Raw genomic sequence first — 25719 nt, forward strand, 5'->3', positions numbered from 1 at the left:
ACAAATTTTCATACAACTGCCTGAAATACCTGCCGAAGCCATGGGGCCGTTTGGAGTGATAATAGGGATTTTACAGTACGCGGGACTTTACATTCAACTTAACGCAGCTCTCAACGACGGTCACGGAGAGGTGGATAATCACATCTCCGGAAACGGTAAGTTGTTTTATGTCTGTGTCTGTTGCAGGCAGCTGGACTGGAGGATGGAGAGCTTAATATTGTTGCATTGAGTGTAGTGTGAAGTGTCTGGGTGGGGTTCAGTGAACAAGGGTTGTTCCTGATTTCATTTTTTATTTTATATTTTTCATTATTAAGATGGACATGCGGACTAATTTTGCAGCCTTATTTGTCAGCACTGATGAGTTCCAACACCTTGGGTGGGTTAAATACAACTTAAATATCGCACTTTTCTCTCTGTTTTATTGTGTCTGCACCAAAGTGGTTGAATAGGATGAAATATTATGATCTCCGTGAATACTAAAGAGCACTTTTAATAACTCATTAAGAGGCTCCACATCCCACTTTCACAGCCTGCATTCAAATTGCTCATAACCTGCTTGGGTTGACAAAATCAGGTGCAGCATTTTTTTTTTCAACCTGTGCTCATTGAGGCATCTCATCACCTGCAGACCAAAGTCTTTTCAACGCGGTTGTGTGTTTAATTATTTCTGCATGAAAAATAACTCTGTGGAATGTTAATATATCCTTTGTTTTAATGTCAGCGCAGTTTTCCTTGGAAATGTAACAGGAAGTAAGACTGGTCTATCCTATAATAACATCAACCAAACATGAGAGTTTATGCACTCAAGATTTGCACCAAAGACCTGCAAGGAATTTTAAAGATAGTCCTTGGTGCATCTGTATGAGATTGTGTTTTCTGCTACATAGATAAACATAACATTGAATCAATTCAGGAAAATATCAACAAATCTTCTGTGTATTCTTACTTTACACATAACTGACACGTCTTACCCCAAGGCTCAGCTTTGCACACAGTACACAACGAAAATCTCCCTCGAAAACCAGTTCTTTTCGTTATTGAATTTTTGTTTATTTCGACAATTTAGTGCTTTACTTTCAGAAATGCTCTTAATCCAGCCACGAATCCAATCTGAGATGAGGCTCCCAGAATCCCCCGTTTTTCTGATTATTTGTTTGTTTTCTAGCTAATTCAGATTGACATACAAGAAACCTGAGGAAAAAGGGAAAGGGGATAACATGCTATAGGCCCCAGGTTAAAATCGGATTACAGTAGATGGTACAGTATGTGCCTGACATACACATTGTGTAGAATTAAGGGAGGCAGAACTGTATTTGAAATTATTCTCCGCTGAGCATTGCATCTCAGTAAAATCCTGTGTTTGATGCCGAACATGAGTTCAGTTGTGACGGTTTAACCAAAAGTGTACAAGTCCAACAGCGCAGGATGTCAACTAATCAAATTAACAACCAGAATAATTAGTTGTTATTTAGTGTGAGTTACAACAAAATGGAAACTGCTGTGTTACGGCTAACGAAAGTGAACTGTAAGAGCAAAAAAAAAAAAAAAAAAAAAAATGCACAAGGGCATGCATGTTCTGGAGACAAATTACCACTCCTGTAGGCACCCAAAGGAGAGGGGGGACTTGTGCTGTTCTGTGTGCTTTTTTAATGGAGGTGGGTAGAAGCTCGAGATGCCCTGTTACTGTACTGAAGCACCCTCTCCATATTTCATATTTACAGCTGGGTGCCTCTTGTTGAAACAAAAAAAAGAAAAACAGAGCCCGAGTTAGCAAGAGTTCAGTGTTCCTCAGGGGATGGTGCTTAAGAGTATACCACTTCTGCTGTTGAGTTCTGGAGAGCCAGGTGTGCTTGCTTTTATTAGGCAGATTTATTAGTTGCTGACACCAAATTGCAAATTACATTCAGTGTCATTCGCTGCTGATGTACCTCCATGTGAAGGAGAAAGATTCCTGATTGTAAAAATAGCGTGTGAAGACTGCAGTAAAATTGCATTGTCTTTTAATTAATGGACTCCCACATATAGCAAAATGATAGGCAGTAGTAATAGCTTTAAAATGAAAGAGTAACATCAGGATGATTCAGATCCAGTAACACATTAGCCTGCTTTGAATTGAAATGTCGAAATCCGTTTTCTATACTGCAGACAATTGTGCAGTGTAAATCTTGTATTTTTACTGGACGGAGATGGAGACCACAGTCTCTGAGTGAAGGCATCCTTAAATAAATATATTTAGAAACTTCATAATAACTTGGTACCATTCCGTCACGGCTTTAATTTTAATCTCGGATTAACTTAATGCTGTTAAATTATATGAATGTGGTATACCTGTTTTTGCAGTAACATTCTATTATTTGTATTAGCAACAGTTTTCTAAGCATAATTGGCATTTTTACCCTCCAGCAATTTTCCCACTTTTCTCCTGAAGCTCCAAACATAGATTTAGTGTTATCTAATTAAACTGTGTGATAACCAATGCATTGTCTCACCAGATGTCCCTCGAGCCGGCTCTGTTTAGCAAGTTAGCTTTAGTTCGATCATTCTAAATGAGTGTGCTGTGCAGTGGTTCCGAATGGATTGACTGTCTTGGACAGGTTAGAAAATCAATTAGTAACATTTCTCCCACAGGGAGTTAATTAAAATTGGCTGTAATTGTTGTGTTCTCTTTCCCACTCCATGTGTCGGATTGGCCATAAAGAAGAAATGCCTCAGGGTGCTTGACAAGAATGAAAAACTAGATTCAGAAAACAAACTAAAAGCATTGTATTTTCACTTTTGAACAATAGCATCTCCTGCAACAGAAAACAGTCGTGGCATCCTTTGTGGTTAAGTAATTCTCAGGAGATTTTTTTTTTAATCATGCTCTTTGATAAATTGCCCAAGCAGAGGGGAGCTGAGCCTTCATGCAGAGCAGAGAGGCTGGATGCACCGTTCTGGAGAGTGCTTGTTAGATTCAGCCCTGACTCATTTGTTTCAGATAAGTGCATCTGGCCCCTGCACCCCAGTTTCCACTTGAGCTGAAGTGTAGATCGAATCACCTGCGACGCAAAATTATATGTTCTGTGTGAAGAAAAACGACCCTGTTAGATGGATCAGCGGCATCACCTCATTGTTTGCCACATACATCAGAGTATGACTCTTACCTGCCACAAGTGCATGGAGGTCAAGTCTCAGCAGTGAAGACAAAGGAGGACGCTAAGAGTAACTGTTGTTTGTGCACATGCGTGAGCTTTTTCGTCCTTGGAGAGAACATAAAACACAAAGTGATGGTTTCATCATCTGTAGGGAACCCTACAATTCCAGCATAAGACCTTGCAATGTTAGTGCTCTTTGGCAGAGTTCATCCTGTTATCCATTGTGAGCGTAGCACTTTCACAGTGTGGGGGCGTGTACCAATTCATTAGGCGTCCAAAGTGTCTGGGATTCTCTGCCAGTCCTCTGCTTGGTGTCTTCTTAATGAGGACGGCCAGCCCAGGCAGTTTGCATTGGCTTTCAATTTAATGGAGCTCTGACAGTGTAAAAGTGTGTGGGGGGGCAACAGATTGTACAGTCATGCTGTCACAGCAGAGGGTGCTGGCGGAGGCTCGGTAGGAAAGAGCAGAACAGTGAACGAATGGTTGAAACAAAGCACTCCTTGAGAGGATGCACGAGACCGGAGTAGATTTAACACGTCACAACTTGAAAGGACGACTGCTTCCTCCAGTGACGCAGAAGTCTCGAGAGATTCTCCAGTGTGAACTAGTTGAAAAAAGTGTTCGTCTCATGTGACTCTTTAAAAAGCAGCATGACTGCAGCTGCGGCAGCAGTAGTGGTTGTTGAAGCTGCTGATTATTTTCTCCAATAAATGATGGTCACCTTATCAATAAAATATTCAAAGAAAGGACAAATGGTCATCACATTGCTCATGTTTTTTTCATGTGACTAACAATCCAAACTCAGTTGTCCAGTACTCACATATTGGAAGCTTTTTTTTTTTAGTATGTTTTTTGGATTTAAAAAATCAAAAGATAATTTGATTAGTTAAATTGTTTACAGCTCTCTGAAATTTGTTCTGAACCACCAGAGAAGAAAGAAGAAGAAAGCATGTTTTTGTCATTGGGAAAAAGATCTTCGAAAACTGAAATCACCACCCCTTAAAAAGCTAAGCAGGAAACATAGACATACATAAGATGCATCACCCCTAGGTGTCATGGACAGCAGTTTGGAAGCCCATTGTGGTGGTTTTGGGCTGTCTTCTTCTTGCCAGTGCCTGACTCCTCCTAACTCCAGAAATGAGGAAAGAGGAGGAGTGTGAATGAAGCCGAGGCGAACCATAGACTGCCCTTTAAAGGCATCAGTTATAACAGCCACTCCCTTAGTTATGCACACTTTTAAGCCTTAATGCAATTTAAATAAATAACTTGGATAAAACAACACCCCCTGTTTAGAATTCCTGAACAGGTAAATGAGCTATAGAGACCAAGACAGTTTTTTGTAAATATGTTTATTTCAACTGGAAAGTTGAGTATTTTACCACATGGGTTTGTGGGTATTGACTCACCTTTGAAACCAGCCTCTAGTGACCATTTAATGAACTGCAGTTTTTGTACAGTTCTTTGTTGACTTCATTTTTCAGCCCTGGGGGTTGCTGCTTAGGAGAAAAAAATCAAACAATCACATGTAGCAGTGAGCCTGAGAAATTTAGCATTGTGTGGACCTTGTCTTTGTACTGGTAGTGTACATTGTGAACTGGGAGACCTTCAACATTTAAGGTGCGGAAAGTAAAACACATTTTTTTGGATTGGCAGCATGTAGTCCATTGTAGTGATTTTATAGGCTGAATTAAAATACCGTATGTTACCATAACATTTAATTACTTATCATACTTGATTGCCACTCCAACTGAAATGAAAATGCATCATCTTTAATTCAGCGTAGTGGCTTGGTTCTTTGAAACTGGACACATCACACTAAGCAGAGAGTTCCTGCACTCATCTGTTCCATTTCAAGGAAAACACAAACACCATCACTTAAATGTTCTCAAGGGCAGCATAGTCGAACAGAACATAATGTTGTCTTTCATCACTAGGGAGTCCAGATGGAGTACAGTGTGCAATCTCGTAAGTGCCTCCGAGCCCTGGTATGTGTTGTCAACAACACGTGCGACTTCATGTCGCCACATACTGAGAGAAAACACAGAAATAGCCTCTGAGTCTTGTGTCCCAAGGGCTATGAAAAATTCACTCCGCAGGCCCAAAGTCTCGGTGGCAACAGGCAGACAGCTGCTAGCTTGATTACCGGCTCCATTCTTATTTCATTATTTTTACCTTCCACCTTGAATTCAGGCTGAAGGTCTCACTGCAAACGATTATTTCCCCAAGGAGTCTCCTGTCTGTTTGCCCCGCCGCTGATTCCCAACCAAATGCAGTATTATTGACTTTCTGGCAAACTCCCAGACTGCTTACTTTTGTTTATCAGCATTTTTTTCCGCATTTGGTTACTAGCTGCCACTTGTACAGCAACTATACAGACATCTTTTGACACAGTAATTCAAGGTGATAGTAGTATAGTAGTATTTGATTCATCTGTGACTGTGACTTAATCCGCCTGTTAAATAATATATTCTTTTTATTGGCATTGGAAGAAAACCGCAGCCCTTAAGTACTTAAAACACGTTTCTAAAACAAAATGCGGTAATCCATTATTGTTTTTCCCACAACAGAACTCTCACTAGTTAGTTTTCTTTGCATGCAGGAATAAAGCTTTTTAAGATCAAGATAAATATCTGCAGCAGGTCTCTTTATTGCAGCAGCTTCTTGTTGTTTCATTCAACATTCCCTTGGGGCCTCCCTGATTATTAAACCCATTCATCAAATTAGTGAAATACCTTCTCTCAGAAGGATTCTGTTCACAGGCTATTTACATTCACCTTGGTGGAAGTTATGATGTTAAGCTGGATTTTTATGTCTTGGTATTTACAGTTTTTTTTCTTCTCAATGAATCATTTCTTCTCCTCCGTTCCCTACGGATGTGACTCAAATGGAGGCATTGACTTAATGAACCCGATTTTACTAGCTGTCCCCGTTAGGCACCACCTTTTCAGGTGAAAAATGTTTGCACTTAACTTAGAGGAGGATTTCTACAATTCATCCAGCTACCAGGGCATCATTTCAAATGCCCCTCTGCAGAAACAGGCTTAGATATAAAAGTAGACCTGGAATTTGAGTCAGAGCAGCCACACAGCCACTGCAGCCCAATACTCAGACATAACCTGCAGTGCATATATATATGTGTGTATATGGTATGCGTGTGTGTATATTACTCTGTAATCTGTAAATTTGTTAAGGTTAGAATTTCACAGCTATGGAGAAAAATAAATTGGCCAATCTAAACACATTACCCAAGGGACTCAAGCTAGTTGCTTGACTTCCCTTATTTACTGATTGCCCTGGACGATGGGCAACATAGTCAGTTCTCTGTCCCGACTGAATAAACAAATGATGCAGTACAATGAAAGGAATTTTCTTTTCTCAGTAAGACCATAACCATATTGCCATATAGTACATGTAATGTAAAGATAATATCACCCAATTCGTTTCTAGTTTGCACCATTTTCCTCTTGGCCAGCCAGCCAGTGCATAGAAACCTATAACTCTAGTCTCTTGAACTTGAATTTCATACCAGCCTAGCTATTGCTTTCCATACTTAGAGTAGTAATCCTCTGATCCTCTCTTCTGCTGCTGGCGTGACTGCCATCAATCAACTCTTTAGTACTTTCAACATTTTTTTTTTCTTACAAAGTCTCCCCTGACCACCACTTTTTTCCTCCACCATGTTCCAGTCTGCAAAATGTCCTCTTTTTAATACTTCCTGACTTTGACTACTCAACTTACCCTATTTATAATCACTGATATAATTAACTTAACAGTTTGTACCTGTGTTAAAATTGTTCACATATTTGCTCTTGTGCAAAACAGGTTCAATGTAAGTACCAACATGTCAAAACAGGACTGTGCATTTAAGCACAAGTATTAATGGACATGTGTGTCTATACAATTGCTCTGGTGTACACAATAAAAGTGACTTCAATATAAATGCACTGTTTTGTTCTCTTCAAGTAACATTTGCTAAAAACTATTGTGCCCTGCTTTTTTTTCAGTGATTTTGTAGCCTTTTAAAACAAAGAAAAAGGAACTGCTGTATAAATTTGGGGTCTGTTAGTAATGAGTCACTTCTTCAGTGGGAATTCTTGGAAAGTGTTTAGAGCAGAGTAACACTGCTGGTTTTGGTCTTTTCGTGTGATATGTTGACAGTAAGACGAATGTAGGATAACGTAAGCCTCATCCTTTAAAGGTCTGACCAAGAAAGCAGAAGCCTTCAGAGGTGGTGACAGACTTACACCGCAAGCTTCTCTGTCTCTTGCTTACACAAGCACACGCGCCCGGACAAGGAAAGATACGGGTGTCACACTTGCTTCTCATCCATGCTAATGAGCCCTCTGTAATTTAGTCATCCTCAAACAGCTCAAGCTCCCCCCACAGCAGAGACGGAAAAGAGAGAGAGAGAGGATCGATGGATTGACCTCACACTGGCACTCAGGCTGGATTTATCCATCTCATTTTGCCTGAGACCTGAAGTGAAAAAATATTTACTATTAACCGAAAAGTGTGGTCTGTTTTGGGCTTAAGCAACGTATTTGCATTTGTTTATATATTTATGTCCTCCACCGCATTGTTTTCTTTCATTATTTTCTCCCCTTTTCATTTTTAATGAGTCTTTGGTGGATAGCGAGCAGCCGCCTCTGTGTTCTCATGGCCTCACTTCTATCATTGCTCTCTGAGCAATATAATGAAAAATGCCAGGGAGGACCGTTTTAAAAATGCATGTACTGTACTTGTGTCTTCAAACAAGGGCCCCCTGCCTCTGCTTGAGGATGGTTCTGACAGTGCTGCCTTTATGAAAATCTATACTTGGACAAGGCCAAGCCAAGCAAACTCATTCTTTGCCAGCTACTGTATATAGCATTATAAATGAGACAACCCAGTGTGCTTAAGATTTCCCTGGAAGTCAATATTCACTTCAGAGTTACATGATTTTATTCTTTTCTCAGCCAGTGTGAGGCCCTGAAAATTCACCAATGGAGCCAGCTTTTGTGTTTATTTAGCATTCTACCGAGGTTTGAGAATTGATTTTTGGTGATGCTACTGTGATTAAAGTCAGGAAACAGTTGGGTGTCTGCTGAGCAGGCTTGTTAGGGCCTGACGTCGACACACACAGCAGCAGACAGACAAATTGTGTTTCACAGGAAGCTTAAGGAAGGCGCCTGCATTGTAAACCGAAAGGCAATTTGACAGTTGTCAGATGGATAATCAAACCCTGTTAAGGGACCTGCGCTTAAGAAAGGGCAAACACCAACACCCACCAGTTAGAGGTGATAGACCATTACATGTATAAAGGTCGTGTGTAAAAATGCCGAGCAGAGTTGGTCCTGAGAAAATCCCTCTTTAGTAGTTACTACTTAATAACATGAGGCACAGATGTCAGGAGCTTCAGTCAAAACAGGGGCCAAAGTGACGTCTGCATTTAGATCTGTGGGAAAAATGTCAATAAATAGGGTTGTAATTGTGGTTAACAGTGCACATTGGATGACTGTCCCACTAATGCACAAGTATTAGTGTGATATTAAAAACAGAAGAGCAGCTCTTACTCAGGTGGCTGAGAATGTCAATGCAGATCACATTGGAGCAAAATTATCGGCACTGTCTACATATAAAAGTGATATGGTTAGCTACGTCATCCCTCAACATATAATGGATATTATATAATAGAATGGTACAGGCCTGGATGCTGTATTCCTACAGTGATGGGATCATGCTTGAATGGTTTGGGTCCACTTGTTTCCATAGAAGGTCACTGCAAATCAATCCAAAGCTGTTCTGAGTGATCACCTTTGTCCTGTGATGAAACATTTCTATCCTGATGAGCATGGTCTCTTCCAGGATTATAATGCCTCCGTCTATAGGTCACGAGGGGTCACTGAATGGTTTAAAGAGTATAAAAATGATGTGAATTATACGCTGTGGCCTTCAGTCACCAAATCTCAACCAAGCTGAAAACCTCAGAGAGAGTTTGTGTTAAGAAGGGCTCTCAACCACTTTTATCAAAACACTAGATAAGGGAATATCTTTTGGAAGAGTTGTGTTTCATCCCACCGGTAGAGTTCCAGTGTGTACACCAATTTGGAGGAAACTTTGGAATATCATCATTTTGGTCCAAAAGAGTAATTAAATAGTGTAACGAAAACAGTTATGTAGATAAACTTCTTAATTTCCTCACACAAATGCAGTATCTATCTAATCATAATGAGAGTAGATTGCCTGTTAGAACAGAGAATCTACACTGACTCTTGATATATATTTTAAAATGAAATCAGTAAAAGTCCATTTCCTTGCTTTGGGTGTGAGCCTATAAAATAAAGTTATTTTTATTGCTTGTATCTTAGGGCCTGCAGAATGAGTGAGGATGTGTAAAGTTCTTCCATCTTTAAAAGCACATTACAGAGAGAAATTCTGACGGGAAGTTTCAGTGTGTCAAAGTTCCATAAAAAAGCTTTAATGGAGCTCTTTGACAGATAAGTGAAGAAGCAATATCCATTAGTAAGAGGAGAAATTGGAGGAAGCATAATTGTAATGCACAAGCACGGGCGTAGATAATGTAGAGTGTAATACAGTATAGTGGATGTTATGGGGTTTGATTGCAATTTCTGTCGTATGTTTAAAACATCATGTATATTAGTATTCAGTGTAATACACGGCTGATTATTTTAATTGTACATCTCATTTTCCTTATGTGGACCTTTGGCTTGGTGAAAACATTTGCACGACAGCGTGTTGTACAAGAGAGTATGCTTTATTGCATTACTTTGTGCCAGCTGAAGGCTCTGTGGAAGTGCACACCAGAGAAGGTATCGTATGTATTTTTTTATTCTCTATTTTTTGTAAGAAGCATCAAAAACTGAGTGAAATACAGTCAGATGAGTAACAATCACAGGCGACAAGAAAGACAACCAAGAGTCCTTGAAAAAAATGTTTTTTCTTTTTGCTGTTTTTCTGATGCTCTCTCAACTCTTTTCTTCTAATTGGAATACATTTAATTGAAAAAAAAAAAACTATCTGCTTAACCATATCTATGAGTATCTTTTGGATGTGTTAATATGATTGCTAAAAATTATACTTTAAAAGCTACGTATTTGCATTGGGACAACACAAAATATGTACTTTATTAAACAGAAAATGCCTGTAGAGCAGCACTAATATCATTATTGTGCAAAAGTGGGGTATACTAGAGTTGTTTGGATGCATCTGCAGCTGTTTGCTTTGTATGTGTCTCTTCACATGTATGTATCACTGTTCTGTGTCCTTAGCTGTATATTTTACTTTTTAAACACTGGTAATGCAATTGTTTGCCTTTCAGGGGAAAAAAACAAATCACTGAGCAAAGTTATTAAAATGATGGATTCAGAGAGCATAGCAAAAGTTATATTTCATCAGAGATACGACGGGAGGAAAGTAGCAGGCGCGATATGCGAAACTGCACATATATTTTGTTTTGTAGGCCTTCAACACATAAAACGTGGGCCGTCACGATTTATTTTGATTTGTTCTTTTTCTTTCCTCCTCCTCCTTCTAATAAAGAAAGTTCTTACTTTGTCCTTTGATCTTTTTTGAATTGCTGTAATTCCCCAGCCAATTCATGTGTGCAATTGTGTTTGAAAGAGAGAGAGAGAGAAAAAACAACATACGTGTGTTAAGTGTCGCAGAATGATATTTGCAGAAGCTCCTCTGCCTGCTGTTTTCCGCCTCCACCTTGCGCATTATTTTCTTGTACTGGAGCAAGCGGTGCATTATAGCCAACGTAAAACATGTGACAGAAACACACAGCAGCGCCATTATGGTCCATTTGCAACAGAAAAATAATGCGTTAAATCCTTTTAACATTTCAAGTCCGCGTAGCTACACTTGCAGACACACACTGAGTGCTGAATTCAAGCCACAGGGCGCCACACACAGTGAGATACACTCAGGGTAATTCACCCAGGATGCTGAACACCTGCCAGAGCCAGTGGGCAAGACTCCAGGAGATGTAGTGAGCTACTCTGAGAGCGTTGGAAGCATCTCTTTATGCCCGACTCCAGAGAGCCAACAGACACATACTGCCCACTCAGCGAGAGGGAGAGGCTGAGAGAGGGGAAAGTAAGGAAGGGAACTGAATTAAAGTGAGAGCGTAGAGGGAGACTTGAGTGGAAAAAGAGGTAGAGGGATCCTCTAATGGGCAGAAAGTAAGAATGAAAGCGCAATAGAAAGGGGAGCGAGACGAGTAAAAAAAAAAAACACAATGTTTTCAACAACAATAGAGAGAGATTTGTGGGAGATGCTAGTGAGCTGGCCAGAGAGATGGAGCTAAAAAGGATTTAAAAAGTGAAAGAAAGATGTGGAAAATTGAGAAAAATCTTGCGTTTGCAGAATCGGGGTGTTATTGGCTGGCTGGGGAGACGGGAAAGTGCAGGAATTACCTTGCAGCTATAAGCCTGTCCTACTGTAGCTCTGGACTCCCGAGTGTATGCGAGGACTCCCTGTGCAGCTCTCTCCTTGACTTGACTTTGACTTCACACACTGTGGTTTCAAATGGCTGTGGAGACTCAGCGAGCATCATTAATTCTACACCAGTTACCCTTCATTCTCTACTTATGATTATAAGTTTTTAATAAAGAATTGTTTTGTGTATTTACGGATGCATTAAGGGTGGATTTATAGGAGAAGGCTTTGCATGAGCTTGAAACTCTTGTTCTCATATTGAAAGCAGCAGCCAAAGATATATTCTCTTTATGATACTGCTCAAAGCACCATCTTTACTAGGGGTTGACCACTGTGTTTTTTTTTTTTTAGAGCAAATACCAGTACTGGTTATTAGTAATCAAGGATACTGATAACCCCTCAAATAGGGCCGTGGATGGGACATTTCTCAAGAAACAGAGGGGCGATTACAGCTAAACAACTGTATCGCAGCCAAAGTAGCATGTCCATCCATCCATCCATCCATTGTCTATACACCGCTTAATCCTTACTAGGGGCTGGAGTCTATCCCAGCTGACTCAGGGTGAAGACGGGACACCCTGGACAGGTCACCAGTCTATCACAGGGCTACACTTGGAGACAAACAAGCACACTCACATTGACACCTACAGACAATTTCAAATCACCAATTAACATCCGCATGTTTTTGAACTGTTGGATGAAGCCAGAGAACCGGAGAGAACATGCATTCTCCACACAGAAAGATTCCAGGTGCCCTAACCGGGGATCTTCTAGCTGCGAGGTAACGGTGCTAACCACCGAGCCACCAAGCAGCCCCAAAGTAGCACATTTGCATATTTTGCAAATAGCAAGTATGCATATTTTGAAATGAATTAATTTTAGGGTGAAATGGTGAGAAAAAAAGATACTCATAATTAGAAAAATGCTGTTCATTGAATCCGTTTAATTGGCCAGGCCGATAATCAGCCGATCCCTAATCTGTACCACTTAAAAATTGTAATCAGCAAATGTTTTAAATATTTAAGTAGTTTTAATATTTAAGCCCTGCTCTCCTTATTAACGCAGCCCAAGTGTAAGTCCTTAAGTTTTCTGTGCTCTCACAGCACATACTGCCTGCAGTTTACAATGATGACAGTGGCAAAGCTGCCATTGAGAATATGGTAATTATTTTAAACAATGGGGTCTTGATTACAGACGAGAGTGCACAACAGCAACGCTCTTGATTTCTAGCTGTCAACCTTCCTGCTGAATTTACAAGTGACGCCAGCAGATATTAGCAGCTGTAGCTTACTAGTTCATTAACATCAGCTCAATGAGTGGGTTAAAAGTTACTGCCAGCTGACTTTTTTCAGACTCCGACTCATTTACAATAGGAACATTGTAGAAGTGGTTCTAAATATGCCCTAATGAATACTTTATATATTCAGTGTCAATCGTAAACCTGATTTGCACAGGACCAGTATTACCTGGGGACCTCGGGTAATTAGTAATAATTTGGGGGATTCTTCTGTGGTCATAATCTCATACTAATCTGCCATGTCCATAATTTACCATAATTTTAAAAGTATCACTGTTTTGTTTTGGGGTTTTTTTTGGCAAGGTTCTTGTTGTTTTGCACCATAGACTCATGTGGCCACAAAGCGTGGAGGTCTTTTCAGAAAAAGCTTAAATTCATCAGAATAATGACATCTTGAAGTGTTTAGATGGATGACATATGGCAACATGCGGTTAGGAACATTGTGCTCTCTTTCAAAAGCCTCACTGGTTATGTGGCAGATAATATGAGATAATGTCAGTAAATTCAAGTTAAACACACACTTGCTCATCCTGTGCAATGTAACTTTTAAACCACGAGGTCCACAGGTGATGCTATTTAGTATAACCCAATGCACACTATTACATGTAGAGAGAACTGAAGATTACTAAACTACATATGATTTTTGTATTGATCTGCTAATCAAGTGCTAAACGACTTGTCTTTATTTTACAAACATTTTTGCATTATCCTGTTTTTATGCACTCTTGAAGTCTTTCTCTTTGTGTGTCACACGAACGTCTTTTTTGTCTGCAGGGATGCAGCCTGTTAAGGTGACACATGCTGCAGTGCTCTGCCTCTAGCTGTTGATACTGTATCTTGAGGACAAAAAAAAAAAAAAGAGCCTGCACTGAGTACTAAGAAAACTGTGATGATTGAAATACCACCCTCTGTTGTTTTGATCCTATATTTTATGCACAGCGCAGTTCTCCACCTTTCCAGGCTTCGGGTACGGCACTATATGTTTAAAGCACATTTTTTTACGAGACTTTGTTGTAAGTTTTGTCAGACCCTCTGTGCTCTTCATCAGTCATCTGAAAGGAAGAGTGCCACTCTTGAATAATGAGATGTCTCCCAGAGTGCTGTTCATAACATAGCATAAAGTTGACGCTGTTATAGAAAGAGGAATCCTCAGCATGAAACCATAAAGTAAATGTCTTTTCTCTGAAATACATTGTGAGACACAAAGACATCAAATTCCCATTTTACTTCATTTGTCTTCCTCTAGGATAGGTTTCTCAATTTTAATTCTTTGTTCTTTCAGAGTGAAAGGAACTTGTGGCAATCAACAGACCGAGAGACGTGGATCTTTTCTGTCATTCAGTATTAATTCTGTCTTGTTGTAATATTCAAGAAGTAATTGACTGCTGCAGACATGCACTGTGTCGACAGTTCTAAAATAGCAGCCACTGTGGGCTGCTCTGGCAGGTTTTTGTGAAGATTATAGGTCAGGTAACATTACAGTTTTTTGGGTCTTTTCACTTTATAATAATCATCAGAACTTTCCCTCAGATGCTATTTCGGAATCTTTTAGACTTGCTGCGATCAAATTGGATAGCTTTGTTATCCTGGAAGATTTCCGTGCCATTTAAAACAACGTGCATCATCAGATGAAAGTGAATCATTATGGCAGCTGTGATTACAGTCCACAGTGGCATCGAAGAGGTAGTTAACACTACAGGAAATTGTCATACAAGATGCATCCCACTGCGCGGTAAAAACGGAAGAAGTCGGTGCAGATGCATTTACGCTTTCTGTCTCCTGCTTTACTCAGAGCTGCAGAGAAATAGGAGGAAAAAAAACATCTTTTTGTCTGCTTTGATATCTTTGTGTGCCTGTCCTGTTTTTCTGTCTTTGTGTCTGTCTCACAATCTTGTGTGTCCTAAAAACACAGTCCTAAAAGTCTGACAGTTAAATGTCTATTAAATCCCTGGCTTTTTTTTTTTCACACTGCAGTAAAAAAGTGAGAGGTGCTTAAAATGTATTTACTGTTTTGCACATATAGATAATTCAGTTTGATTAAATGTAAAATTTGAGCTTTCGGTCTCATCTCAGTGTTTATCAGCAGCCAGATTGCAGGTCGCCAATGTCAAGAATGATAATTACAACCAGGACGTCGTGTTTTATGTTATTCGTCGTCACTTTCCTCGCAGCACCATGTTTTGTGTTACTACAGTCTGCCCTGAGCTTCAGGTGAGGTAGAATTGCATGCTTCTCTGTTTGTACACGAGCTACTTTATAGCATGAAAAATCAAAAGAGAAGCAGGTTTTCTGCCCTTTCATCTGTCAGCATCTTAATAAGGATTCGTATTGCAAGATGGAGATGGAACAAAAGTGGAGAGGTAGCCTTGAGTTTGACAGAGATGTATCCTCAGCTCACCTGTTATTTTTTTTAGTCTCGGGAGAATTTGCATAAAAGTGGAGAACGAGACAGAAAAAAATAAATAAAAGACCGAGCTTTCTTTTTAACAATAAGTGCTGCCTGCTCGCACGGCTGCTAAATGCTCAAGAATTTATCAGGTTACATAATCAGAAAGCATTCTCAGCCTTAAAATCTGAAATATAGAGGCATTCTGTTTAAGGGTCTATAATTTGGCCAACTTGTTTGTCTCTCAGCTTAGGAATTAAACATATACACATCTTTGAATGCTTGTTTGTTTCCTTCAGTAGGAGAAGCTTGTCAGGGATGTGGTGTAAATGTGTTAATATGTAGGTTGTTGGTCTGTCAGGGTTATTGCAGTTTTCATCAGACCAGATAGCGAAACAACATTAACACTGTGTGGAAGAGGTTTGAGTTTGTCATATTCACTGCTGTGGTTAAAGGAGAATACAATAAAGAAGGATCCACCAGGGGCCCTGCAATATCATATTATCTGCAGCTGTGTGAGACGCAATACCACATTATTGTCATTTATTTTTGCAATATGTTCAGACAAAACATATGAGGCTATGAGGTGCACCTGCACACTCTAATACATCAGTCCTGTGAGAGAGCCTATCTTTGTAAAGCTTACAATGCTCGTTTTTTTTTTCACCGCTCAAGGGAGATGGAAATGTCAGTAGTGTGGTCGACCTCTTCAGTCCAGGCTCCAGACTGAAATGTCTCAAAATACTGGTTTGCCATCAAATTTGGTTCAGACGGTCATGTCCCCCTCTCTCTCGAAATCTAATAATGTGGAGCAAAACTAAGGTGTTGAATGTTTTTGAGCATAATACCTGCTTCTGTTCGCTCAAAGCTCCCCTATGTCTACGTACAGTCTTACAGAGCTGCTTGTGTGAATGTAGACTCTTTATGGTGACAGTGTGTCTTGGCGGCATTACGAGGTGTGTCAGAAAAGTTCCAGGACTGGTGACACATAGGATATATTTCAAACCCACACGACGAGTTTTCCCCTTAAGACGATCACCAAGAACGTCTACAAAGAGATCTTGTGGTGTTTGCTTCGTTCAGTGCACAAGAAGAGGCCAGGGTTGTGGCAGGACAAGTTGTGGCTGCTTCACCATGATAACACGCCTGCTCACAATGCCCTGAGCATCCCACAGTTCTTGGTTGAGAAGAACATCCGTGGGATTTTTTTCCTCTTCCCCAAGCTCAAGGGGGTCATCAAGGGGACCTGTTTTGAAGACGTGGACGACATCAAGATGGCTGTGATGACAGAGCTGCAGAGGATCCCAGAAAAATCCTTCCAGTAGTGCATGGCGGCAGAGAAGGCTGGGAAGTGTGTTAGACTCCAGGGGGATTACTTCAAAGGGGAAAACTCGTAGTTTTGATTTGAAACATATCTTTTGTGACACCAGTCCTGAAACTTTTCTGACACACCTCATATATTATTATTAATCTGTGACACTGAAATTAGCACATTGTATTGAAATCAGTTTAAAATATTGTATGCCCCTAGACACCTGCGTTACAATCGTACGTAAATGTTCTGCATGCTAGGTTGTCTTGTGTAGGCAGACATGCAATATCTTCACAGCACTGTGTCAAGAGAATGCTCTGACCAACACCCACCATCATTCTCCTATAGGGGGAAAGTCACTTCAGGTTGTATTTATTCAACCACAATTGTCTTGGGTGTCATTAAACCCGGGATGCAGGGATGGTGCCCCTACAAAATAGTGTCTGGGGGGAATTTGTTTTGCATGTGGGGAGGCAAGCACTGTCATTAAATTGGCTAATAATAAAAAAAAAAACATGCCACGGACCACAATAAAAGAAGAAGAAAATCGACTGTGTGAATCTACTTCAACAGAGAAGAGAAATATAATTTAATAATCAATGCGCTAGAGGTAAAGCCAACCGATACTGTACACATTATAGATGCAGAACATTTGCGAGTTGTATGCGACTCCTTCAAAAATCGATACCATGAGCTCTCATGTTACGTGAGATGGATTGGAACATTGGTCAAGTCAATTACTCAGAGGTTGTTGTTTCCAAGCGTGAAGTCGCTTTTGAAGATGGGCAATGGCACGTTTATACCCACAGTCAACATTCAGTGAGTCAGACTACAAGGCAGGAAAAATACTAGTAATTGAAATAAGTTGAAAATATAATTTAAGAAATAAAAAAAATCTGGTTTTGTATGTTACATATTGTACATTATGCAAAAGGAAGAAAAGAGTGCTTTACTGCCGCAAAAGTTTTCAGAACTTAAACACTTGTGCTACAGCAGGTTGCTGTCGGTTTTATGGTCTTTGTACTTTCCCATGTGTCATTTGTCTAAGAACAGTTATTTCTAAAGGTCTTATATCCTTCGTACGACTGTGTGCTCTTCTCTCTGCCTTTCCTATCAGTTTCCTCACGTTTCCATCTATCATTCTCAGCTCTTGCTTCTCAACAAACTCGCCTCAGTTCACCTTTGCCCTTGTACGTCTTTTCTTTCTTTTCCTCTCCTCCTTCTTCCTCTAACCCTCTCGGCCCCTGAAAGGCTCCAAACCTACAGTATGTCTCCTCCTGACAAATGAGGCCACTGCCTGGTCGCTAGCAGCAGTGCATCAAGGGCGCGACTCCTGAGAGCCCAGTCAGTCCGACGACACTGAAACCCTCTTCCCCCTCGTTTCTCCCCTTCCCTGCCTTTTCCCTTCCAGCTTCCTGTTCATTCCGGGATCATCCTTGAACAAGGCAGAGTGAATGTCAATTGTGAAAAACAGCAGCTGACATTTCTCTTTGCCCAACTGTTCTGTCTTCTGCAGGGTTTTTTTCTGTAAGAGGATTATTCTGTTGATGAGATATGAAATATTAGCTGACAGAAAACACAAGTTATTCTGTTCTTATCAGACTTCAAGTGTGACAATGGGTTCTGCAGGACTTTCCTAAAGAGTTTGCGTCACATTTCCAGCATCATCGCTGTCGTCAAACCTGTTACGAGCAGCTATTTTCATCAGATAAACCCACTTAACATTACCTGTTCAACACCAAACAGAGTTAGCTGGTGAATGTAGTGAAGCTTTTAGCAGCTCAAGAGTCAGATTGTTTTTTCACGTGTTGGTGGAGACCAAAACAGAGTTAGACTTAGACTTAGACTGACTTTATTAATCCCAGTGGGAAATTCAGTTGTTACAGCATCATGAATATTCAGCAAAGGAGGAAAACAAAGCAAAAAGACAACACAGAATATTAGGGTAGGGTATAAAATGAAGGTAAAATAAAATAAGATAATAAAAATGTAGAAAATCTGATATTGAAGAAAGTTGACAAACTTTACAAGAATGTGTAAGAGTTGAAAGGATGGTTAAATTTGAACTCACATTTGTCCAATGGCTGGAAGGCACATCATATTGTTGTACTTTAAACACACATCCGGTAATATGGTCATTTGCAGCTTTATTCTTTTCAACTGTTACATCTGGTTGGTTTCGGCACATAGGTGAATGTTTAATATTTAAATTTTGTGTAGTTGACTGTGTTTGTTAAGATAAAGTAGTGAACTTTTGAATTGTTTCAGATGCAGAGATGTCAAATTTGGAGCGCTTGTTAAAAAAATCTAGAAATCTGAAGTTTAAAAAAAGTCTACTAAACCGATACAAGCAACAAATAACACAATTCGTTATATAAAAGAAAATAACCAGCACAAACATGTAAGAATTTTGGTCAGCGCTCTTTATCCATCCATCCATTATCTATACACATCTTAATCCTCACTAGGGTCACGGGGGAAGGGGGACTTAGGGCGAAGGCATGGGGCACCCTGAACAGGTCACCAGTCTATCACAGAGCACTCTTTATTCCAGTAATATTTCTTGAAAACATTGTAATGAGTGAGACTCAGAGATCTGATGAGGTTGTATCTTGCGTGTTAAATTGTACGTTCATATTTAATCAATACGCCCACCTCCGATGGTTTATGTGCATTAGACTTCCACTCTCCTGTATATTCATTATATTGTAATTAAAATGGCTAGCACTGTGTGCACGCAGCCATAGCAACATTAAGCTGACTGTAATGAGACTTCCTTTCATGCCATGTAACCTCAGCATGGTGTCTGTATTGATTTCATATGTAGAGCTGTCATCAATTTAAATGTTATGTTATTTCGTGTCTGGCTTCAGTATATTTGCGTTTTCTCAAACAGTATATACTGTGTGGTAGTAATTTAATGTAATTATTTTCATGTAGTTCAAAGCTCTCACTCATTGATAATGAAGTTTAAGCTCCTGAAATATTCCTTACTGCAGTAGCCAGGTTTAATCTGTCATGTCTCAGACGTGATGTTCTATGTGTAGGTGGTTTATCTGATGTGCGGGGGACTGAAATGCAATGACACTTAAAAATAATCGTGTCTGTACAATGTTCAGCTCAGTGTGCTGCACCGTAACAGTAGGATTATACAATATTGTTGACACTTTCTGTTCTCCTCAGTTCATAATGTGATTCATTTGAAGTTTTCCTGAGACAACAACAACATATAGTTGTGTGCAAAAGTTTGCTAACCCTCTGGTCAAATCTGTCCAATAAATAAAACGTATACAAATGCACAGGAGCACATTAATCAAGACACTTATACAAATAAACGCATGCACACACTGACTGGTAACTTGACGCCATATCTTTTCACTGAATTCTTTGTTGCTATATTTACCTTGGTTCTAACACCTTGTTCTCGTGTTTCTCAGTTTTTCTCTAGCTGAAGTATGATGCAGCATTGTCACCGGTGAAATGTTGTCACCAAGCCATCTGAGAAACAGACAGGTTTTTGTTTCAGCCATTTTGGATGTCCTAAGCCCATCGCTTTCCTTCATCTTTTTTTTGTCATTTCTTTCTCTCTGTGTCTTGCAGCTCTCTTCACAGAGGTCCCACACGACATCAGGACACACAGCGGGGAGGATGTAGAGATGGCCTGTTCCTTTCGTGGGGCCGGTTCTCCCTCCTACTCCCTGGAGATCCAGTGGTGGTACATCAAGGACCACCAAGACTGGCAGGAGAAGCCCGGTCACATCATTAATAATGTAAGCTGCAAGGAAAAACAGGTGTTTCTTGTTCAAATTTGCACTATTTTCTTATATGTACATTTTTCTGTCTAGTATGTGTGTATCTCTGTGTGTAATGCTGCTGACAACAATGTGAATTTCTCCACTGTCAGATAAATAAAGGCATATCTTATCTGATCTTAAATGTGTTCGTGCAGCGATTCCCACCCACTGGTGCTTCCAAAGGATCCAATGGAAAGCCTTCCTAAGCTCACCTATAATGCCTCCACCAAGCTAAAATCAACCAAAACATAAACAACAGTTGTCAGTAGAAAAGTATTAATAGCTGTTGCAATAATTGGCTTCATGCTAAAAATGGATAAAACAATTGCTAGTTAGCTGAAAGTAATGACTAAAGGGTTGAAATGGCTAAAAGTAATAAACAGTTAAAATAGTTTTGTAAAAGTAAACTAATAAATTATTGCTTTAGAAATGCAATTTTGACAGTAATGGTTTAAATCTCCAGCTTTTAAAATAAACACGAACTCATCCAAGCAGCTTCAGTGTTGACATTTTAATCCTCAAAGGCCTTGGCTGTTTTTGCATAACCTGCCACATATATAAGACAAATTATTCCCTATTTTAAAATCATATCGTAAGCTTTACAGAGTGTACTATTGATAATAACAAATGCACAAAAATATGCTTTGTCATCAATAACATTTTCGCAATCATGTTTGTTTTTTATTTTTTACATTGATTATTATTTCTCAGTGGAGTCTGATTTTCTTTTGTCAATACTGTGCTATCTTGCGCACAGCCCACTGCAATTTCTCATAAAGTGACACCTACAAAAACCCAAATTAGTCAGCACAACAATAACTAATCACTGTGCTATGCTTTTGTTCATTGCTTTGTGGATGTGTACAGTTTTCTGTTGAGCTTGGCTGCACAGTCATGGCGTATGCAGCACTTTGTACAACTGCATAAAAATTGCATAAAAAAAAAAACATTGTAGGGACATCGGCTTCTACACAATCAATAGTGTTAACAGCCGGTTTATAATGGTGTTGTTGGAGGAGTACTTTTACTCATCTGAGGATTCTGGAGGTTGTGTCTGACAAAAAGCAGTTTTGGAAGCACTGCATCTGTGTAGACTACTTTATGATGACTACCTGCATTATGATGCCCACAATCGACTAGTTTTTATTTCTTTCTTGTCAGATATTTGGCTCATTCTCCTGGGAGTACAGGACATTGCAGTCTGCCAGGCATAAGACATATAACCAGACATCCAGAAACACACACCAAACAAGCAAAAGCAATCATATTGTTATCTATGCTAAGAATTACATGATTTCAGGTAATTTACGTTGATGTACAAAATCTAGACAAAGGAGCGCTTTGCAGAGGTAACTCGTGAGACAGGTATGTAGGAGAGGGATGAGTATATCAAAGGTTTCAAAAAGACTCCCACACACTAACTTGCAAAAATACATTTGTTCACAACATTTTGCTGCTAGAGCTTTATTAAGCAAATGGCTTGTGACAAAGAGAAACCACCTTACATAAGGAGTAACTCTGCAACCAATCATGGTAAAGGAGGGCATGAATCCCAAACATTAATTTTACTGCATGACAAATTGCAGTAACACAGAGAAAGTTAGAAAATTAAAACACTATATTATAACAATCATCAATGTACCCCAAAAATGTTTTCATTCACTGGCTAAATGACTATAAAATGAAGCGTTAAAGCACCGAAGAGCCAAAAATCTTTAAAATCTTGCAGGTTACATGTGTCGATGGACCTGCAGGGATACATTTGTATGACAGGTGAAAATAAACATCAATTAATACATCAAAAATCACATTTCTTCACACTCCATTTGCCGGATGTAGGTCGAAGTTAAATTGTGCACTTTGCAGAAAAACAACACACACCCAGTGTTCAACCTGAAAACAGGCTCCTTCATGTCTCAGGTTTGTTCCAAGTAATTGTCTGACTTACATGTTCCAAAAGGACATTTTAAAATGAAATGGAATTAGTTTTATATATCACTGAGAGATGAGAGGAAAGCAGCCTATCAAAGCAAAATATATGACAAAGGTGTTTGCTCATACGTGATATCTGTGTCAGCTTTTATTTTACCTAACATAGACAACAAGATTTACAAAGTCCATTTTAACTGTCACTTGTCAGTTTTTACAGTTATTTATTTCAGGCAGAACTGATGGACTGAGTCTAAGGCTTACTGTATATCAGTCAAAGGCAAATGTGCAATATTAGCCATGGCAGAAACCCTCTGGCACGGAAGCAAAGGTATAATTGCTGATTAGCATTTGCCAGCACTGGGGGAACAGGTTGACTCTCTCCCATCATGGGGGGGACTCACACTCCCCTGTTGTGCCTCTAGACACTATAATTGGCACTGAGAAAGAAATAGATTTTCAAAATCTCTTTCTGCTCCATGCATAATTCATACCTATGCCCAAAAGAATACCTCTGTGCCTCTGCATACCCAATCACACGCACACACTCTCCTTCTCCGTGGCTTACATGCTTGGTGCTTGTACACACACAGTTAAAAACATGCAGATGTAAGCATGCACACACACACACACACACACACACTCTCTCGTACAAAGCTTCAAGAGAGAGTGGTAACTGTGACAGACAAAAAAAAAAAATCCAAATAAGGCATCCTCTGTTAAAAATAAAAACATAAAAAGCTTTTTTTTTTTTTTGCTCCACAGAGATGTGGCTAGCAATTTTATTTTATTTTTCAGAAAAAAGGCTGCTTCAATCAGTTTTCTGCTGCTAATGCTTCACCCGTGTTTCTGCAGGTTGTACCCCAGGAGGAGACGTCCAAAGATGCCACCAAAATTAGTGTGAGTTTGATGTGGCGTCAGCTGTCATCCAACACAAAGCAAAGTCAAGATCAATGGAACTAGCTGACTTTGATTTTATTGTGTTATTATTATTTTTTTATCATCATGAATATAGACGAAATACAAGCTTCTGCAAGATTTACTTGCATTCATTGATGGGTGATGAACCACAAGGAAGCTTAGAAAAATGTATGTGTAATTTGCTTTAAATAGGAATGTCTCGTCTTTTTTCCCCTCCCAATTAGGTGGTCAAAGTGGCCGGTAGCAACATCTCCCACAAACTCCGTCTCTCCAGCGTCAAAACGTCCGACGAGGGCACGTACGAGTGTCGCGTCATTGACTACAGCGGAACCGTGGTGCAGCGCCACCGGGTTCGGGCCTACCTGCAGGTGGAGTCTGAGAGGAGTCAGGGGTCAGATGACGTCCAGCTGCAGGAGCCGGGACACCGGTCACAGGGGAGTCACCCCCACCAGACAGAGGGCAGGGAGCTGAAGAAGAGATCAGCTGGCAGCACCATTGACTGTAATGAGAGCTGTGTGCTTTAGAGCGGGCGACCTGCCCGTCCGTCTGCATGTTCATGACTTATCTCTGTAAAGAGGGACGGTCATCGGCGCGCTAATCACCACACAGTTGGATCCTAACCGGGCCCTTTGTGTTTCATGGTTTGTTTGTCTATCTTTAATATTCTTGTTTGGATGCCAACACTGTTGAATGCCAACAGAGGGGATGATTTTGCTGACAGTATCTCTGATTGCGGGTTGTTTTTTTTTGTTGTTGTTGCTGCTTTGTTCTTTGTGCTTTTTCCTCACGCATTAAGTTTATGTTGATGTGACAGTAAAGCTGTAACAACAAAGCAGAACTTTTGTTTTGTTATTTTATCATGTATATTATAAATAGCAACCAGCGCAAAGTTAAGCTTCACTGATGCAGGACAGACTCTTTGCAATGTGTGAGTTCTTTTTTTTTTTAAAAGCTGCAGTATTTCAGTGTACATTTCTAAGAAATAAATAATTAGTCAAGCTTTTTATTATTATTATTTACTATCTGAAAACCTTTTAAAGAGTATCTATTTCAGTCCTGTAACCTTTGTTTTAAAACTTGAAAAACAGTCTGTATTTAGCTTTCTAAACCACGACTACAATGTCTGTCACAATGCAAATGTATGCCTTCATCCCATCAAGATATATTCTTATGTATAGTCACTCTTTACACTGTAGACTTTTACATGTCATCACGTAAATAAAGCTACTCAGTGCTACTTAACCAAATGATACAGCCACCAGTAGTATGTTAATAACCCCCAAACCTTTCATTGATATATTCATTTTGTCACCCACAGTATCACTTTTGGTCTAAACGTTCTCATTTCTTGACTGTGTTTGTTCTTAGTGCTGCTGTTCAGTATTTGTTATGTTAAATACATTCATTTGAAATGACATTGGTCTGGTTTTTTTGTCATTCTGCTGTTGTGCTTAATTAAAATATGGTTTCAGTGAAGGTGCACACATTTAAAGGTGTGAAAGTTGATATTTGAAGAAACAGCTTGTTAAGACAGCATTAGCCTCAAGATTAAGTGTCGCTGTGACAATTTGTGTAATTCCAACTCTGTGACTTGGAGCATCTCTCACGTGGTTGAAAAGACAAACACCATTGCCGTACATAATTTTAACTCTTCACCACAAATTCAGAATTAAAAAAAAAAAAAAAAAAAAAACTTTTTAAAGTTGTGTGTTGCTGCCAGCTACTGTGCAAAAATGCAACCTGCAGAAGCGTCCCAGGCTTTTGTTCAATGATTTACATTTGATCTTTCTGACCAGCAGAGGGCAGTACTTCCTCAAAGTTAAGAAATAATTCACACACATGCACAAAGGCTTCCCTGCATACAGACTTTATACACCGGTAGTGGTAGAAAACCTTTTCTTTGTTTTTTGGGAAGATTTGTTGAAGCCATAGAAGTAGCACAAACTGAAAAGACTGCGATGACAAGTTCATTTCATGTAGAACGTCTGTGATCACAAACAGTTTTCCTGCCATTGGCCAGTATCAGCTGCAGTATCGTGTGTGCATCCCAACTGTAGATAATGTTGGCAACACAACATAAGCCTCACATTGGCATTCAACAGTCCTTCTCTGGTCATGTGGAGGGATTCAGAGCAGTTACTGGGGCCATGTGGGCTGACGAAGGGGTCGAGAGGCCAGAGATATCTAGTGCAGGGGCAAAATTAGACAAGGAAATTGAGGAAAAGGGGTTGGAAGGTGCAATTTTTGTCCCTTTCGATAATAACTACAATCAATGTTTTCAACAAAAGAATAAAAAAAAAATAACATAAGTGAGAGGCCTATGCACTTACTTGGCAAAAAATAATTTAATAAATAGAATATCTCCTAGCTAAGGATAGGTCCTTCCTCTGAGTATAATCAGTGGTGAAGTTTTTATACTTGAGAGGGCTTTATTAAGCTCTTTCTAAAAACGCACATGATGCACTGCAGTGGCTTTACAGACTTATTAAAAGATGTGTATCAAACTT

At 39.6% G+C, this 25719-nt stretch overlaps 1 protein-coding gene across 1 annotated transcript; it reads left to right on the forward strand.

The window, feature by feature from the left end:
- LOC103354992 (V-set and transmembrane domain-containing protein 2-like protein) lies at positions 1–24627 on the forward strand. Its single transcript, XM_008278626.1, has 4 exons — positions 1–155; positions 20169–20338; positions 23147–23191; positions 23437–24627. The coding sequence occupies exons 1-4, from the start codon at positions 41–43 to the stop codon at positions 23734–23736; spliced, it is 630 nt and encodes a 209-aa protein (XP_008276848.1). The 5' UTR covers positions 1–40; the 3' UTR covers positions 23737–24627.
- Positions 24628–25719: the final 1092 nt, after the last annotated feature.

The sequence above is a fragment of the Stegastes partitus genome, unplaced genomic scaffold (genome assembly GCF_000690725.1).
Source record: "Stegastes partitus isolate 25-593 unplaced genomic scaffold, Stegastes_partitus-1.0.2 Scaffold128, whole genome shotgun sequence".
Classification (NCBI taxonomy): Eukaryota; Metazoa; Chordata; class Actinopteri; family Pomacentridae; genus Stegastes; species Stegastes partitus.

Coding starts and splice junctions, on each gene's coding strand:
- LOC103354992 (XM_008278626.1), top strand. CDS start 41: ATGGGGCCGTTTGGAGTGATAATAGGGATTTTACAGTACGCGGGACTT. Junction 20,339..23,146: donor CCGGTCACATCATTAATAAT/GTAAGCTGCAAG, acceptor GTGTTTCTGCAG/GTTGTACCCCAGGAGGAGAC. Junction 23,192..23,436: donor AAGATGCCACCAAAATTAGT/GTGAGTTTGATG, acceptor CCTCCCAATTAG/GTGGTCAAAGTGGCCGGTAG.